The 18,076-nt window shown below is 37.0% G+C and overlaps 1 protein-coding gene across 4 annotated transcripts in view; it reads left to right on the forward strand.

The window, feature by feature from the left end:
* Positions 1–18,076, forward strand: part of CEP85L (centrosomal protein 85L) — a 168,670-nt gene that overhangs the window by 77,249 nt on the left and 73,345 nt on the right. For all 4 annotated transcript variants that reach the window (XR_011388554.2, XM_002714781.6, XM_089333724.1 and 1 more), the window contains exons 4-5: positions 10,416–10,534; positions 15,565–15,682. Coding sequence is in view for 3 of the 4 variants with exons in the window: in XM_002714781.6 (XP_002714827.5) it covers positions 10,416–10,534; positions 15,565–15,682 (237 nt within the window). In the remaining variant the exon portion in view is untranslated. The remainder of the gene's footprint in view (positions 1–10,415; positions 10,535–15,564; positions 15,683–18,076) is intronic.

Below are 18,076 nucleotides of genomic sequence, written 5' to 3' on the forward strand. Positions count from 1 at the left end.
GGTTGTTTTTTTTTTTTTTTTTATTTTATTTTTTTTTTTTTTTTATTTTTTGACAGGCAGAGTGGACAGTGAGAGAGAGAGAGAGACAGAGAGAAAGGTCTTCCTTTTGCCGTTGGTTCACCCTCCAATGGCCGCCGCGGCTGGCGCGCTGCGGCCGGCGCACCGCGCTGATCCGATGGCAGGAGCCAGGAGCCAGGTGCTTTTCCTGGTCTCCCATGGGGTGCAGGGCCCAAGCACCTGGGCCATCCTCCACTGCACTCCCTGGCCACAGCAGAGGGCTGGCCTGGAAGAGGGGCAACCGGGACAGAATCCGGTGCCCCAACCGGGACTAGAACCCGGTGTGCCGGCGCCGCTAGGCGGAGGATTAGCCTAGTGAGCCGTGGCGCCGGCCCCCTGGTTGTTTTTAACAGCAGCTATTAATTTGTAGTTATGAAATTTATAAATTTCACAGAATTCATTTCTTAATTTGTTCCTTTAGTCAAACTACTAGTTCACTGATTGCCAGACAGTGTACTAGATAAACAATTTAGTAAAAAGCCAATATCCTTGTTTTCATGCATCTTAAATTCTTTTAATCCTGTACTGCTTGGAGTCCTGGGTGCTCTGCTTTTAGTCCAGTTCACTACTAATGTGCCTGGGAAGACAGCAGAAGATGGCTTAGGTCCCTAGGCCTCTGTCATGCACGTGGGAGATCCAGAAGAAGCTCCTGGCTTCAGCCTGGCCCAGCCCTTGTTGTTGCAGCCATTTTGGGAGTGAACAAGTGGATGGAAGATTTCTCTTTCTCTATCTCTTCTTTTCTCTGTAACTCTTTAAAATAAATGAATAAATCTTTAAAAACATTCTTTAATTCACAATAATAGATGTTCATTGAGGAATAATTTTCTTTGAAATGTTTGGGCATTTTATGTGTTCACATGTTTAAAATATATTATAAATTTTAATTAATTATTAATAGATAAATATTTTATCACCATAAATGTACCATAATTTATGAGGAAGTGTCTTATTGAATATTAGATGATTTATAATTTTTATAATTTTGTTATAGTTTCCTAAAGTTGTAGTTATGAAATTCATATTCCTTAAAAATTTTTTTTAAAAATCCAGTCTAAGACACCCACACCTCCTATTCCCTGGGTTTGATACCTAGCTCTGGACTTCCAATTCTAGTTTTCTGCCAGTACGGATCCTGGGAGGCAGTGGTGATCAAATGATTGATTTCCTGCCACCCACATAGGGAATTGGATTGAATTCCTGGCTTCCAGCTTCAGCCCCTGGTCAGGGGCCTTTGTAGGCATTTGGGAAGTGAAACAGCAGCTGGGAGCTCTCTCTCTGTGTATTCCTCTGTCTCTCAAATAAATAAATTGAGTATGTAATAAAAAATAAAAGTTATACTGTGATGAACATCTGTACATATAAAACTTTCTCTGTCTTTATTGATCTCTTAACTCTATAAATTTGTTATGCCAAAATGTTAGTTTGTATAAGGATGATCAAGATCCTAAATTAATTTGATATGTAGCTGAAATCAATTTAATAATATTCAAGGATTAGTTGATTGCATTTCCTTATAATTAGAGAAATTTCTTGAGGAAATGAGCTAAGAAAATAATTTTGGGTATGAAGATTAGACTAGGAAACAATAAACATCCAAAGTGGTATGACTGGACCACCCTCTCACCTAAAAGAAGAATGCTTTTTAGCTTGAATCACATGGCTTTTATATATTTTTTTAAATTACTTACTTGAGAGATAAAAAGAAACAAACAGAACTAGCTCCCATCTGTTGGTTGTACCCATCCTCTGGTTCTCTCCCCACGTGCCTGCCTGCAATAGCCAGGCCTGGACTAGGGCTGAAGCTAAGTGCTGGAAACTCAGTGTAGGTCTCCCCTATGTGTGACCAGGATCCAATTAATCTCTCAGGATGTACATAGCAGGAATCTGGAGTTGAGAGTCAGAGCCAGGAATAGAATACAAGTATTCCGTCATGGGATGTGGGCATTTTGCCTGGCACTGTAACCACTAGGCATTTGCCTAACCCTCATATGGCCTTTTGAACTGTGCCCCTGCACTAAGGATGAAGGAGATAACCCTACCTTATGTTTGATTGCCAGAACCAGCTGTGCAATGTATTAATTACATGGGTTGATTCATTAAATTCTATTATTGATATATCTTAAGTTTTAAAAAGTAAAGTAATTATAGCAACAAAAGTTTTTAGGGGAAGCTACATTGTTTTATAAGTAAAATTCATAATTAAGTTTTATTTGAGGACTTAGGCTCTATATTGTTTACTTAGTCTTCTGTTTGATTTGCTTAAGGAAGCTGATTTATTTTCAATCTTGGATACACCATTGCCCATTTTACTTTTGCATGATTTTGATTAATGTATTCATGCGTGGCTCATTTCTTTGCTATTATGTCTTTTGTTTTAAGGTTTATGTATTTATTCACTTGAAAGAGTTGCAGAGATGAGAGAGAGAGAGAGAGAGAGAGAGAGAGATCTTCCATCCACTGGCTCACTTCCCAGTTGGCTGCAGTGGCCAGAGCTGGGCTGGTGGAAGCCAGGAGCCAGGAGCCAGGAATTTCTTCTGGGTCTCCCAAGTGGGATGGGAGGGCCCCAAGCAATTGGGCCATCTTCTGCTGCTTTTTCCCAAGGCCATTAACAGGGAGCTGGATCGGAAGTGGAGAACTAGGACACAAACTGGCATCCCTTTGGGATGCTGGCCCCCTGTTGGTATTTCTTTAAGCATAATAGATATGGGTTGATTTTTGAGAGGGAAAATGTGCCTTCCTTCAAAAGAAAAGAGTGAGTAGTAATTGTGGATCGTGGTAGAAATCAGAAATACTTTCATGTTCCTCTCATTTTCATGTGCATGTATTTTTATGAAACACACATATCTCTGCTTTTTCCCCTCTTACCAGTTTCTTTTTACCATTTTCTCCAAGGTCTTTTACTTTTGAAGTAATGCATTATGTTTGAATTTTTATTTCAGTAAAGAATGTTAGAATGACAAAGAAAACTATACATAGTTAATAATACAAGAAATAGAATAATGAGTATTAAAAACATAGTTCCTTCTGTAATTAAAATTTTGAGGATCAAGATGTAGACTTCATTTTACTGAGAATTGTTTGGAGAAAATATGTAGCAATATACTTCATAAATAATTGCATAAACTTAGTTAAACTATAGATTTTTATATTAAATGTAGAGGCTTTTAGTGATAATATAATGCATATTTTTTCTTTTCTTGGTAAATAAAAGGTTTAAAAATTCCATGTTATTTGTAGTTTATTTTCATCTTCATTATTGAACTTTGTGAATTTATTTACTTTCTGGGTGAGGTATCATATTCTTTAACCAACAAAAACACTTGTGGATTATCTTTGCAGATAGGCTATTCCAGGAAACAGGAAGATTTGCTGTGCTATTTGACATGTTGTGAATGATGAATTAGTTCAAGGACAAAGGCAAATGAAGGAGAGGGAGATAACAAACGTGAAGAATTGAAGAGGTTGTATTCTAGTTGAGTGTAGTTGCTTTGGGTTATCTAAATTTAACAGTTTTTGTCCAGGCCAAAGAATTTTGAACTATTTTCAGCTGCACTATAGTAAACTTTTATTAGAAGCATATTTGACTGTTAAGTGACATATTTTGGCAACTTTTCCTAGCATCTGGGTCTCATCTAATTAACATGTATTTGAGATTGTTATGGGTGCTTGCTGTTTCTATTCAATTATAAGAGAGTGGAATTTCCCATTTCCAATAAGACATACTTGTTTATGATCCTTTATAGTTAAGATCTATGTGCAGGGGAGTTAGGGTTCTTATTTGGCTAGTAAACTTTTCTATGTTCTTCATAACCAACAAAGAATGGTTTGTCTTATGCATTTGTAGGGAAAATATATATATGAAGAATTCCTTTTCGCCTCCAGTTTTCCAGTTGCTAAATATATATGAAAATGGTAGTAAAACAGTCTTTATTTCATCTTCGCAGATTTTGAAAGGTTCTTTTGATAACACTTTCTGTTCCTTACTTCAAAGTAGCTAATATAATTGTGAGCATTTATCATTATATATTTCTGTTCATGTCTAGTTTTATTTTTATTTGTAAGTTATAAATTATATATTCTTGAGTTTAAATTATGTTCTCCTTAATCACTTAATATTATAGGCTATAGTGAAGTAGAAACTTACTTATGAATGAACTTACTAATGAAATTAACAACATAACAACTGGAATTTTCTATTTTATCAGTATGTGAATTTTGATACCTGTTTTTCTGCCAAACAGTACCTAGGATTTTGGGGATATGTCAAAATTTGTATTTTACTTCCAATATATAATTTCCACATAATGGTATATCTGTCATGGCTAGTTATGATTTTACTCAATAGAAATTCTTGTTTTCTTTGGGAAGAATATGTTATTTATTTATTTATTTATTTTGACAGGCAGAGTGGACAGTGAGAGAGAGAGAGACAGAGAGAAAGGTCTTCCTTTGCCATTGGTTCACCCTCCAATGGCCGCCGCAGCCGGCGCGCTACGGCCCGCGCATTGCGTTGATCCGAAGCCAGGAGCCAGGTGCTTCTCCTGGTCTTCCATGCGGTTGCAGGGCCCAAGCACTTGGGCCATCCTCCACTGCACTCCTGGGCCACAACAGAGAGCTGGCCTGGAAGAGGGGCAACCGGGACAGAATCCGGCGCCCTGACCGGGACTAGAACTCAGTGTGCCGGCGCCGCAAGGTGGAGGATTAGCCTATTGATACGCGGCGCCAGCGGGGGAAGAATATGTTATTAATGGAAAATAGAGGCAAGATTACTTGAATATAAAAATACTTTTCTCTTCTACATTAGGAAGTAGGATTGTCCTCTGCCTTAATAGAAGGCTATTTTATTTTCCTTGAGTATTGACAGCTCTTGAGAGTCAGTTGTAGGCTGTTACAAACTCTTTGCTTGCATTCTTGGTGTAGAGTGTTTAACTTCATCTAGTCTTTTCTCCTGTCTCAAGACTATTTACAGATGCAGTATTGCATGAAAGAGACGAAGAGATAGGAAATTAGAGCCAAGACCATGCCTTTTAAAATCTGTACAGGACCAGTGCTGTCTTGTAGTGAGTCAAGCTGCCACCTTCAGCACCAGCATCCTATATGGGCATCGTTTTGATTCCTGGCTGCTCTGCTTCTAGTCCAACTCTCTACTCATACACCTGAGAGGGGAGCCAATGGCTGTGCTTGGGCCCCTGCCACCCATGTGGGAGACCCAGAGGAAGCTCCTGGCTCCTGGCCCAGCTCTGGTCATTGCAGCCATTTGGGGAGTGAACTAGTGGATGGAAGATCTCTCTCTCTCTCTCTCTCTCTCCCTCTCTCTCTAGCTCTGCCTTTCAAATAAATAAATCTTAAAAAAATTACCATGCACCTTGGTGTACGTAAGCATTCTGTATTAGATAGGGCCTTCATTTCCCCTTAGTTCTGATTTAATATAGAGAGTGAAATAAGGTGTAGTATTATCTATTTTGTTTTTATTGAGATCTAACATCCCTGAATTGCGTAACTGTGTTAATCTTAAATATAATAATAGTTCCATTGTATTTAAGAAATATATGTACCCTTTTAACAATCATTTAGATTAAAATATAGAGTTCCTAAGCCCAGTAGGTTTCATTCATGACTTCTCTGTCTATATATTGATAGACTACATCCTGCCCATTTTCACTCTTCTGATTTTTATCATCATTGAGTATGTATGGTTCTATGTTGCAATTCTTAGCATAATGTCTAAATTTCATCCATATTGTTTAGTGTAATAGTTTTATTTTATTGTCATCTAGTATTCTGTTGTATACATTTACTGTAATTAATTATCAGCTCCTTTGTTGACACACATTAGGGTTCTTTCAAATTTATTATAGCAAGTTCATTTTGATTCTAGTATTGTCGAATATATGTTAACATTTATCTGGAATTATCTTCAGAAAATCAATTTTATTGCGTTTTTTTTTTTTTTGCAAAAAATACTCAATTAAGTAGGATTATCTTTTGACATGTTCTTCTACTTTTGATCCACACATTATGATTATATATATTTAGTGGACACAATGTGACATTTCAATATATGAAGGGTATAATGTATAATGATCGGGCCAGGGTAATTGACATACCTATCATCTCAAACATTTATCATTCCTTTTATTGGGAGCAGTAGTGCTGCAGAAAACATGTGAGTGTGTCTTTGACAGATTGATTTTAATTCCCTTGGATATTCCCTCAGTAGTGGGATTGATATATATATATATAGTGGTTTTTTCCCCTCACTGTTTTGGGGGGGATCTACATACTGTTTTTACAATAACTGGAAAAATGGAATTAAAAGTTTATTTTGGTATAAAAATGTTTGAAACCTGTGTATACTTGGATGCCTGGTGGTTTACACTTGTACTTCCCTGATGACTAATGATGTTGAGCATTGTTTCACATATTCATTGACCATTTGTGAATCATTTCGTAAGAAATGTCTATTCAAGTCGTTTGCCCATTTTAAAAATAGGATTATTTGTGGATATTTTCTGTTCAGTTGTTTGCATTCTTTATAAATTCTGAATGTTAATCCGTGTTGAATGAATTGTTGGCAGATATTTTCTCCCATTATATAGGTAGTTTCTTCACTCTTGATTATTTCCTTTGCTGTGCTGAGCCTATCTGAAGCCAGGAGCCAAGAGCTTCTTCTGGGTCTCCCACATGGGTGCCCAAGGACTTGGTCCATCTTCCGCTGCTTTCCCAAGTGCCTTTGCCAGGAGCAAGATTAGAAGTGGAGCAAAATGGCACCCCATGTTATACTCCAGCACCGCATGCAGCGGCTTTACTTGCTATGCCACAACACCAGTCTCCGTCTGTCTGTCTTTAATGTCAAGAGCACGCTGTTAGGAATACTTGGTATAATTAGTCTGGAATTCAGGTAGTGTAAATTGTTTACATTTTCATAGAAAGTTTAAGGTTGACTTGCCAACTTTGAAAAAAAATCTGGGATATTAATAGGGACTAATTTTTTTTTTAAAGATTTTATTTATTTATTTAAGAGGTAGATTTGCAGACAGTGAAAAGGAGAGGAGACAAGAGAGAAAAGAAAGGTCCTCCTTCTGTTGGTTTGCTCCCCAAATGGCCACCTCCACTGTAGCTGCACCAATCGGAGGCCAGGAGCCAGGAGCTTCTTCTGGATATCCTACGTGCGTGCAGGGGCCCAAGCATATGGGCTATCCTCTACTGTTTTCCCAGGCCATAGCAGAGAGCTAGTTTGGAAGAGGAGCAGCCAGAACTAGAATCAGCTCCCATATGGGATGCCAGCGCAGCAAGCAAAGGATTAACCTACTGCTCCACAGTGTCGGTCCCAGTAGGGATTAATTTACTTCATAAATCAATATAGGGACAATTGATATCTTAACAATACTTAAGTACATTTCTCCTTTTAAAGGTTTTCTATAATTTCTTAGTGATGCTTTACTCATAGTTTTCAGTGTACAGATCCTCCACGTAATTGGTTAAATTTTTTATTTTTAAGTATTTTTTGATGTAAATAACATTTTTGATTATGAACTTTTGTTAGTATGTAGAAGTTTGTTTGATTTTTAAAATAATGACCTTGAATCATGTAATAGTACTAAAATTACTTATAGTTCTAATAGTGTTTTTTTTTAATTTTTTAAAAGTTTTTTTATTTATTTGAGTGGTAGAGTTACAGATAGTGAGAGGGCGAGACAGAGAGAAAGGTCTTCCATGCGTTGGTTCACTCCCCAGATGGCCGCAACAGCTAGAGCTGCGCCAATCCGAAGCCAGGAGCCAAGAGCTTCTTCTGGGTCTCCCACGTGGGTTCAGGGGCCCAAGGACTTCTTCTACTGCTTTCCCAGGCCATAGCAGAGAGCTGGATGGGAAGAGAAGCAGCTGGGACTAGAACCGGCGCCCATATGGGATGCCGGTGCTGCAGGCAGTGGATTAACCTACTGCGCCACAGCACAAGCCCTCTAATAGTGTTTTAATTAGAGTATTTATGTGGTCAGTTTGCGTTTCTGGGATGAACCTAATGCATATATTTCTTTATCTGGATTAGATAAAAGTTTTTTTTTAATTTTAACAATCTGTTCATGAGGAATATTTGTCAAGTTTTCTATTTTCCTGTTTTGTCCATCTTTAATATCAGAGCAGTATTGATCTCATAAAATGAATTGGGAAATTTTCACTTTTCTGAGTCTGTGAAGAATAGGTTTGTAAACATTGAGTAGAATTCCACAGTGAAACCATTTGGGCCTTAAGATTACTTTTTAGAAAGTTTTGTTTTAAACAAATGCAGTTGTTCTAATACTTTATAGGACTATTCAGATTATCCTTTTGTATTAGATGAGTTTTAAATTTTGGTATTTATGTTTTTTGAGAAGTTTCTCCATTTCATTGCAAGTTGTTGAATTTATGTTTGCAGAATTGTTCCTAGTAACTCTGTTAATTGTCCTTCTAATTAATCTGACACCCTGAACCTTCTCTTTCTTTCTTTTTTTATTTTTTTATTTTATTTTATTTTATTTTATTTTATTTTATTTATTTATTTATTTTTTTGACAGGCAGAGTGGACAGTGAGAGAGAGAGACAGAGAGAAAGGTCTTCCTTTTGCCGTTGGTTCACCCTCCAATGGCCGCCGCGACTGGCGCGCTGTGGCCAGCACACCGCGCTGATCCGATGGCAGGAGCCAGGTACTTATCCTGGTCTCCTATGGGTTGCAGGGCCAAAGTACTTGGACCATCCTCCACTGCACTCCCTGGCCATATCAGAGAGCTGGCCTGGAAGAGGGGCAACCGGGACAGAATCCGGCGCCCCGACCGGGACTAGAACCCGGTGTGCCAGCACCGCAAGGTGGAGGATTAGCCTATTGAGCCGCGGCGCCAGCCTCTTTCATTCTTGATGTGAGTTTGCATCCTCCTCCTTTTTTCTTTCTTAGTCTAGCCAGAGGTTTGTCAATTTTATTGATCTTTCCAAATAACTAGCTTTTTTAACATGACTTTTGTCTGTTTTTCTTTTAAACTTTATTAATTTTTGTGCTTAGCCTTATTTTCTTTTATCTACATTCATTGGGTATATTTCCTAGTTTTCTAAAGATAAGAACTTAAGACCCTGGAAGGCAGTGGTGATGGCTGAAATAATTGGGTCTTTGGCACCCACGTGGGAGACTGGATTGTGTTCCTGGATCCCATCTGGGTTCTGGCTGTTGTGGGCATTTGGAGAGTGAATCAGCAGGTAATAGTACTTTTACTCTCTTCTCTTGAGTTTTGGTGTTTTCATTTTCATTTACTTCAACTCATTTTTTTATTTAAAAGTGTGTTAAAAATCAGTGATGCAAAATGTTAGTGATATTATTTTAAATTGAATTTCTGCATCTGTTCTAAGGTGCATATATTACTTTAAACTAGGCCTCCCTTTAGCTTCTGGTGTTTTGCGGGCAGTCTTGTTATTCCTTGGGATTTATTTGCATCACTCTGGTATCTGCTTTGATCTTCACATGATATTCCCCCTGTATCTCATCACATAGTCTTCCTTCTGTGTATAGATCCAAAGTTCACTTTTCTGTTAGGACGCTCGTCACTTTGGATTAGAGCTCATCCTAACAACCTGATTTTACCTTGACTGCATCTGCAGAGGCCCTGTTTCTAAATGATGTCACTCTGAGATATTCGAGGTTAGGATTTCAACATTTCTTTTTGTGGAACACAGCTGAACCTTTGATACTAAAATTAAAAAGTGTTGTTTTGGTGGTTGAAATTTGAGGATATTTACCATATTGATTTTCATTGTTGTGAGTGTATTGTGAATATTTGAAACTTTTGTTAAATTCCAAGCAGAGTTTTTCTAAATTATTTTATTCACACTGGAGAACAGTAATCATTGAAATTATCATATTTCTGTGGACACATTTATTTGTAAAAATTTTGTGATTTTGAAATTTTAATTAAATGATGTGCTACATGAAAATTTGACCTGTGTACTACAGAAGCTACTTTTATTTCCTTACAGAAACCCTTCTGGTAATGTTCGGCTAGTTGAGCCGTGTTGCATTCCTTTATATTCACTTTCCGTAGGCCAGGATTAATCATTTATATCCAGAAAGCTCTCATTTCCACAGAAGTATGAGCTTTTATATAATAGTATAATTAGCCAGGTTTTATGTCCTATTGTCATCAGTTCCTCCTTAACATTTACTTTTGGACTTCCTTGAAATTCTCCATGTTATGCTAGCCTTTGCAAGTGTGTTTCAGGTGGTCTTAAAAACCGTCAAAGATGTATTTTTCTATTTTTTAATGATTGAGAAAATACTAGTATATAAATATCCTGAAAAACACATTTAGTATACTAATAGTGTAAATATGTTTATGCAGGTTTTGACTGGATCATCTCATCAGAGTTACTCACCTGCCTATCAAGATTTCAGTAAGTGGGAATCAGTGCTGAAAATAAAAGAAGGACTTCTAAGGCAAAAAGAAATTGTAATTGATCGGTGAGTCTTTTTTTTTAATTACTAAATATTTCAGTCATATGGAAATGTAGATTAATGTAACAAATTAAAGAAACAAATACCTTTGTATTCTCTGCTTGGAGTAGAACTGGAATCTCAGGCAGGTGTTTAGCTCAGTGGTTAAGTTACTGGAGTCCCGTTATCAGAGTGCTAGGTTTTGGTCCTTGCTTTGCATCTGGTCCAGCTTCCTGCTAATGTGCACACTTGGGAGGTAGCAGGTATCAAGTTCCCTGGGTCCCTGCCACCCATGGGAAAACCCAAATTGAGTTCTGGCTCCTGTCTTCAGAGTAGCCCAGCCTCAGCTGTTGTGGACATTTGGGCAGTGAAACTAGCAGATGGAGGAGGTCTGTCTCTTTAAGTATCTCTGTTGCCCTGCCTTTCAAAATGAAAAACAGAAGAACTAGAATCTTACAAATGTGTGGATGCCGTGTGTCTGTCCCTTCCCAGCTTTGTCCTTTCAAGGACTGAGGATTGGTCCAGTTTGCCTAATTCCTGTGATCTTCCTCAGTCACTTCAGTGTGACTCCTTACTAGAAATTTCTCTGTCTTCTGCTTCAGGTAGCAGGTTAGCTACAATGTTAATGAACTATCAGGATTAAAAGATAATGTCTTTTTTCCCCGAGCTACAGTTAGGAAATAGTAAATGGAAAGCAACTTTCAAGTAATATTTTCTCTAACTATTGTGTGTCAGGTCTGATACCATATTAACTGTATTTATGATTAATGTTTAAAATTAAGTGATGTAAGGAGGGTAGATATTGTGGCACAGCAGTTAAGATGTTGCTTTGGGTACCCACAACTCATATTGGAGTGCCTGAGTTCAAGTCCTTGCTCTGCTTCCAATCCAGCTTTCTGCTAATGTGCACCCTGGGAGGCAGGCCCTAGTACCTGGATCCCTGCCAACCATGTGGGAGACCCAGGTGGAATTTCTGGGCTCCTGTCTTCAGCCTGGCTCAGCCCCAGCTATTGAAGGCATTTGGAGAATGAACCAGCAGGTGAAAGATCTCTCTCTTTGTCTCTCTGTTTCTGTTGCTCTGCCTTTCAAATAATTAAAAAGGAATAAATAAAACTTTTTTTTTAAATTAAATAACTTACAGATAAAAATTATGTAAGTTTTTTTAGACATTTCAAAATTGTTAAATGTTTGAATACTAAAGCTCTGTAAAAGAGATTCATTTGTATATAACAATCTCCTGAAACTTTTTTAGATTTATTTTATTTATTTTAAAGGCAGAGTTACAGAGAGAAAGAGATAGAGAGAGGTCTTCTACCTGCCAGTTTGCTCCCAAAATGGCCATAACAGCTGGGGCTGAGCCAAGCTAAAGCCAGGAGCCCAGAGCTTTATCTGGGTCTCATGTGTGTTTTCAGGGGCCCAAGGATTTGGGCCATCTTCCTCTGCTTTCCCAGGCACATTAGCAAGGAGGTGGAATGGAAGTGGAGCAACTTGTACTTGAACTGGCACCCATGTGGGATGCTGGTAACATAGGCAGTGACTTAACCCATTATGCTACAAAGCCAGCCCCTTCTCCTGAAACCGTAATGTTACTTAATTATATTATCTTCTAGGGATAATTAAATGTGTTGTGTATCATGGTAATTGGGAAAAAAGTCAAGGGTACTTTTTTTTTAACCAGTGCTAATTGTTGTTTATATTCATGGCTTATTTAGGATAAAGTTGTAGATTTTTCTAGATGCCTTTTTAAGTTGTAGAGATTCCTTTCATTCCTAGGCAGCTGATGAATTTTCAAATGTAAAACTTATTTTGCAGTTTGTAGGATAGATCCCATTTTGTTGTTTTTCTTTTTTTATTTCTTTTCTTTTTTTTTATTAATTTTCTTTTTTTATCTTTGGATTGAGTTTGCTAAATTTTAGGAATTTTTATTTTATTCTCACAAGATCAATCCTATACTAAGTAAAGAGTTCAATAAATAGTGTGAAGAAAAAAACATACTGTTCCTCAGCAGTGGAGACAAGGGCTGTGAGCAATCATCAGATTGCGAAATATGCATGCAACTCTTATGCATTACAACTTTTGGTACTCTATTATTTACAACAGATCAGGGAAAGCACATGCTATTTTTCTTTTTGGGACTGGTTTATTTCACTAAGTGTAGTGGTTTGCAGTTGCATCCATTTTGTTGGAAAAGACAGGATTTCATTGTTTTTTTATGGCTGAGTAGTATTCCATTCTATGTATCTATATCTGTATTTGTATCTATACCACCAATTTTTTTTTAAGATTTATTTTATTTATTTGAAAGAGTTACAGAGGGAGGTAGAGACAGAGAGAAAGAGGTCTTCCATCTATCTGCTGGTTCACTTCCCAAATGGCTGCAACAGCCAGAACTGAGGGATCGGAAGCCGGAGCCAAGAACTTCTTCCAGGTCTCCCACATAGACCACAGTTTACTTATCCAGTCTTCAGTTGATGGATATTTGTTTTGATTCCATAGTTTATCTGTTGTAAATTGAATGGCAATAAACATGTAGTACAGATAACTCTTTCATATGCTGATATGATTTCATTTGGGTAAGTCCCCAGGAGTGGGATGGCTGGGTCATATGGTAGATCTGTCTTCCACAATGTCTGAACTAATTTGCATTCCCACCAACAGCAGATTAGGGTACCTTTTCCCCCACATTCTCACCAGCATTTAATTGTTTTTGGATTTCTGTGTAAGAGCCATTCTAACTCAGGTGAGGTGAAACCTCATTGTGGTTTTTATTTGCAATTCCACAGGGCTTCTTGAATTGTGGGTATACAGTTCTTACCAAATTTGGAAAAATTCTGGCTCATTATCTATAGGTTTTTTTTTTTTTTTCTGCATGCTCCTCCCCTTTTTTTACCTCCTCTCTGAGGACTCCAGTTATACATTTGTTTGACCTCTTAGGATAGTCCTACAGGTCATTGTTGTTGAGTTTTTTGTTTTGTTTTTCACTTGTTCATCTTTTTTTCTCCATGTGTATCTTTTTGGCTAGTTTCCATCACTGTGTTTCAATTTCACTAGTCTTTTCTTCACTGTCTTAATCTGCTGTTAATTGCATTCAATGAATTATTTCTACCTTCCATGCCTTTAGTTAACACATTTTTACTTCTAGCTTCTTGAACATATGGGTACATTTATAACTGATTTAGTGTACTTGTCTTATGTCTACCATCTGTGTCAGTTCTGTTTCAGTTGATTGATTTTTTTAATGGGCTGTATTTTCCTGCTTCTTTACAATCTCAGTAGTTTTTAATTTGATGCCAGACATTATGATTTTTAACTAGTTTTAGATACTACATATTTTTGTATTCCTAGGCTTTGTTCAAGGCAGCAGTTTTTGTTCTTGTTTTGTTCTTTTAAATTGTGTTAGCTGGCACTAGAGCTATATTCACTGTAGGGTTAATTTTTCCCCCACTACAGAGATAAGACACATGTTATAAATCTAGGATTTTTCAGCCTCTGTACTCTTTGCTGTTTGTGTCAGATAATTATTTGTTGGAGACAGAGGGGCCACCCTGTTTATTGTAGACATTTATTAGCATCTCTGGCCTCTATGCCAGTAGCATCCTGTTCCAGTTGTTAGAATCAAGAGTCTCTGGATGTTGCTACATGTCCCTGGAATCAAAATGGCCCGTAGTTGAAAAGTACTGCTAACCAATGCCCTGTATCATTAAGTTTTTCACTGTGGTGTTTGGGAATGGGCAGTATTCCAAGCCCATGTGAGCCTCAGACACTGTTCCTTCTAAACTTTTTGTTGCCCCCCCCCCATCCACATACACCTTCAGTAGTTTGCTCATAAATGCATTAGTTAGTGTTCAGCTGAGTGCTCAGCAGTGACCAAGCACTGTATGCGCTGTCATTGCCTTGGTGTCTCCAGATGCCCAGCCTTTTCTCTTCTACTCAGGGAGACCACAGTTTCTGAGCTGGAGCTTGAAAACTCTCCTAGCACTGGGCTGAAGCAGTTGGAGGGCCCTCCTCATTTTTTGTCCATCTCCCAGATCACTGTTCTTAATTACCTGGAAAGGACCTTTTTGTTATAAAACGTTAAAGTATTTTAAGTGCTATTTGAAAAGTGTTCAACCTTCTCCCCTAATGTACCTGTTTCTTATTTCATGTTTCTATGTGAATTTCCTTAAAGAATAATGATTTTTTATACATGAAAATAAGTAGAACAAGCTCTTTAATGCAGACAGAAACTCATAACCTCGCTTGCTAAAAAAGTTTCTTTGTTGGTAATTTTGAATAACATCAAGCTATTTGTTTAGCCACACTGCTGTTATTATTTCTTAAAAGATTTCTTTTCTCATAATCTTAATTATGAGGCTTGCTGTTGAATTTTTAAAGATGATAAAGATGTTAGCATCATGCCTGACATATAACAGTTTTAAAATATGTAAGGTTACACATTTACTAAATTAAATTACTTGTTTCAAGTAATTTCTGAAAAAAGATTTGAAACTGTGTGTCTGGTTCCAACAAGACATTATGTTAGTGAGTAAGATGTCAGAGCTACCCAAAGATCTAAATCTCTCATTGAGTTCTCCACCATTGCCAATGCTTATGTGTAGACTACAGTTTGGGAGATTATAAAGATTATGCATGTGTAGAACAATTATAGAGCTAGATAATCTTTATGAAATATTTTTTACTCTTGACAGTGAAGAGTCTCAAAAACTTCTATTGATACATAGAGTGTTGAGAATTTGGATGAATGGAATTGATTTCAAGGTAATGACATTTCAGACTAAGGCTAAAACATTATGTTAGGTAACAAAAAGAAAACAAAGCATGACTTCATGGAATAAAGAAGACTGAATTGTATTATTGCCAGAATTACTTTGTAGTATATTCTTAACTGTAGTTCTACATATCTCATGTTCCTATAAGTAAAAAATTTCTCTATGATTTTACAATTGATAATACTTTTAAACTGTTATGTAAAATTTTGAAATACCAGAAGTTCTACTTATAACTATCTACTAGAAAACTGTATTCTTTGTAATGTGATATTAAATTATGTTTTACAGGCAGAAGCAACAAATTACCCACCTACATGAGAGGATAAGGGATAATGAATTACGGGCACAACATGCCATGTTAGGACATTATGTAAATTGTGATGATTCTTATGTGGCTACTTTGCAGGTAAGACTACAGAGAATTTTGTGATTATTTGTAAGTTGTGGGTTAATATACTTATAATATTAGGGCATTTTTAATTGATTATTCACATGTCACTAAATAGGTAGCATCTCTTTTCTTTTACAGGTCTGTGACTTCCCATTTTATAGGGATAGCATAAATTCAACCTGCTTCCTCATCAGAATTCAGATTGTTTCTAGTTTGGCTATTATTAACAATGCTGTGAAGAATAACATTTTTTTTAAAAAAGATTTATTTATTTATTTGAAAGGCAGAGTTACAGAGAGGCAGAGAGAGAGAGAGAAAGGTCTTCTATCCACTGGTTCACTACCCAAGTGGCCACAATGACCAGAGCTGTGCCGATCTGAAGCCAGGAGCCAGGAGCTTCTTCCAAGTCTCCCATATGGATGCAGGGGCCCAAGGACTTGGGCCATCTTCTACTGCTTTCCCAGGCCATAGCAGAGAGCTGGATTCGAAGTGGAGCAGCTGGGACTTGAACCAGCGCCCTCATGGGATGCTGGCACTGCAGGCGGCAGCTTTACCCACTGTGCCATAGTGCTGGCCCCAAGAATAACCTTTTATAAATACTATTTTGCTCAGGTATAACTATTTGTGTAAGTGAATTCCCAGAAATGAAATTTTTAGATGTCATATGACTAATTTATATTGATTGTATCAAATTGCTGTTCTGGAGAGAAATGTCTAAGACTCCCCTTTCTTTTTTTTTTTTTTTTTTTTTTTTCATTTTCAATTCTCTTTATATACAGAAGATAAGTTTAGCATATATTAAGTAAAGATTTCAACAGTTTGCACCCACATAGAAACACAAAGTGAAAAATACTGTTTGAGTACTAGTTATAGCATTATATCACACTGTACAGCACATTAAGGACAGAGTTCCTACATGAGGAGTAAGTGCACAGTGACTCCTGTTGTTGACTTAACAATTTGACACTCTTGTTTATGGAGTCAGTAATCACCCTAGGCTCTTGTCATGAGTTGCCAAGGCTATGGAAGCCTTTTGAGTTCACCAACTCTGATCATATTTAGGCAAGCTCATAGTCAGAATGGAAGTTCTCTCCTCCCTTCAGAGAAAGGTACCTCCTTCTTTGATGACCTATTCTTTCCACAGGGATCTCCCTCACAGAGATCTTCCATTTAGGTGTTTTTTGTTGTTGTTGTTTGTTTTTTTTGCCAGAGTGTTTTGGCTTTCCATGCCTGAAATACTCTCATGGGCTCTTCAGCCGGATCCTCATGCCTTAAGGGCTGATTCTGAGGCCAGAGTGCTGTTTAGGACATCTGCCATTCTATGAGTCTGCTGTGTATCTCGCTTCCCATGTTGGGTCATTCTCTCCCTTTTTTATTCTATCAGTTAATATTTGCAGACACTAGTCTTGTTTATGTGATCCCTTTGGCTCTTAGTCCTATCATTATGATCAACTGTGACAAAGCAGAGTTAGACAGTGAGAGATAAGACTCCCCGTTTCCACCTGCTCACTCCCAGCCATGCTAAGTGTGTTACCAAACTTTGGGAATTTTTCCCTTTGGGTAGATTTATACAAAATGCAGGAGGAGTTATCTCCAAGGGTTTAATGTGCATGAGGGTACTTCAAAGAGTTCATGGAAAGTGTTTAAAACATGAGTTTATTTTGGTGTATGTAGATTTTTGAAATCCTTTCTTAGTTTTTTTATAATATGCATTTTTCATGTGGTATGAAAAATACTTTTCACATCAGAATAAAGTCATGCCTTCAATTCTGTTTTCTCACAAACTTTTTGAAGTGTCCTCATTTATTTTGACTGATATTGAGCTGCTTTTTATATATTTAAGGCCCATTAACATTTCTTGTCCTGAAAATATCTAATATTTTTAATTATATTTTTATAATTTAAAATTTATATAATTTATTTTTATATAAATTAGTCTTATTTATGATTTGATTGGAAAATGCATTTCCCAAATTTGTCGTATTATCTGATTATATCATTGTTTATTTTATGTATTTTTTTACCAAAATATTCATTCTGAATATTTTCCACCTTTATGAATGAGCCCATTCAGCAAAAACAGTTCCTAAGCATCTGTGCTAAATTCTGAGGTTACAAAAGTGAAGAATAGCTCTTACAGGGAGCGATCACACCAGAAAGCACAATTTTCCATTTCTTCTGAATTTACTTGTGTTCCATATGGGTAAAGCAATCTTTAGAACCTAGTGATAGAAAGTGGGTGAAATTGGTTTTGCTTGTAAAGAGAGTGCATTCTAATGGGAACACAGACAACAGGGTTCATGATGGTTTTAACATAATTTATATGACTGGAAGGGTTACATTTCCTATTTACAACCCTCCTTTTTAAGAAGTTTCTGAAAATGTGCTTGTATGTTTTTCTGTATAAAG

This window comes from Oryctolagus cuniculus, chromosome 5 (assembly GCF_051225735.1).
Source record: "Oryctolagus cuniculus isolate XC-2025 breed Fujian yellow rabbit chromosome 5, ASM5122573v1, whole genome shotgun sequence".
Classification (NCBI taxonomy): Eukaryota; Metazoa; Chordata; class Mammalia; order Lagomorpha; family Leporidae; genus Oryctolagus; species Oryctolagus cuniculus.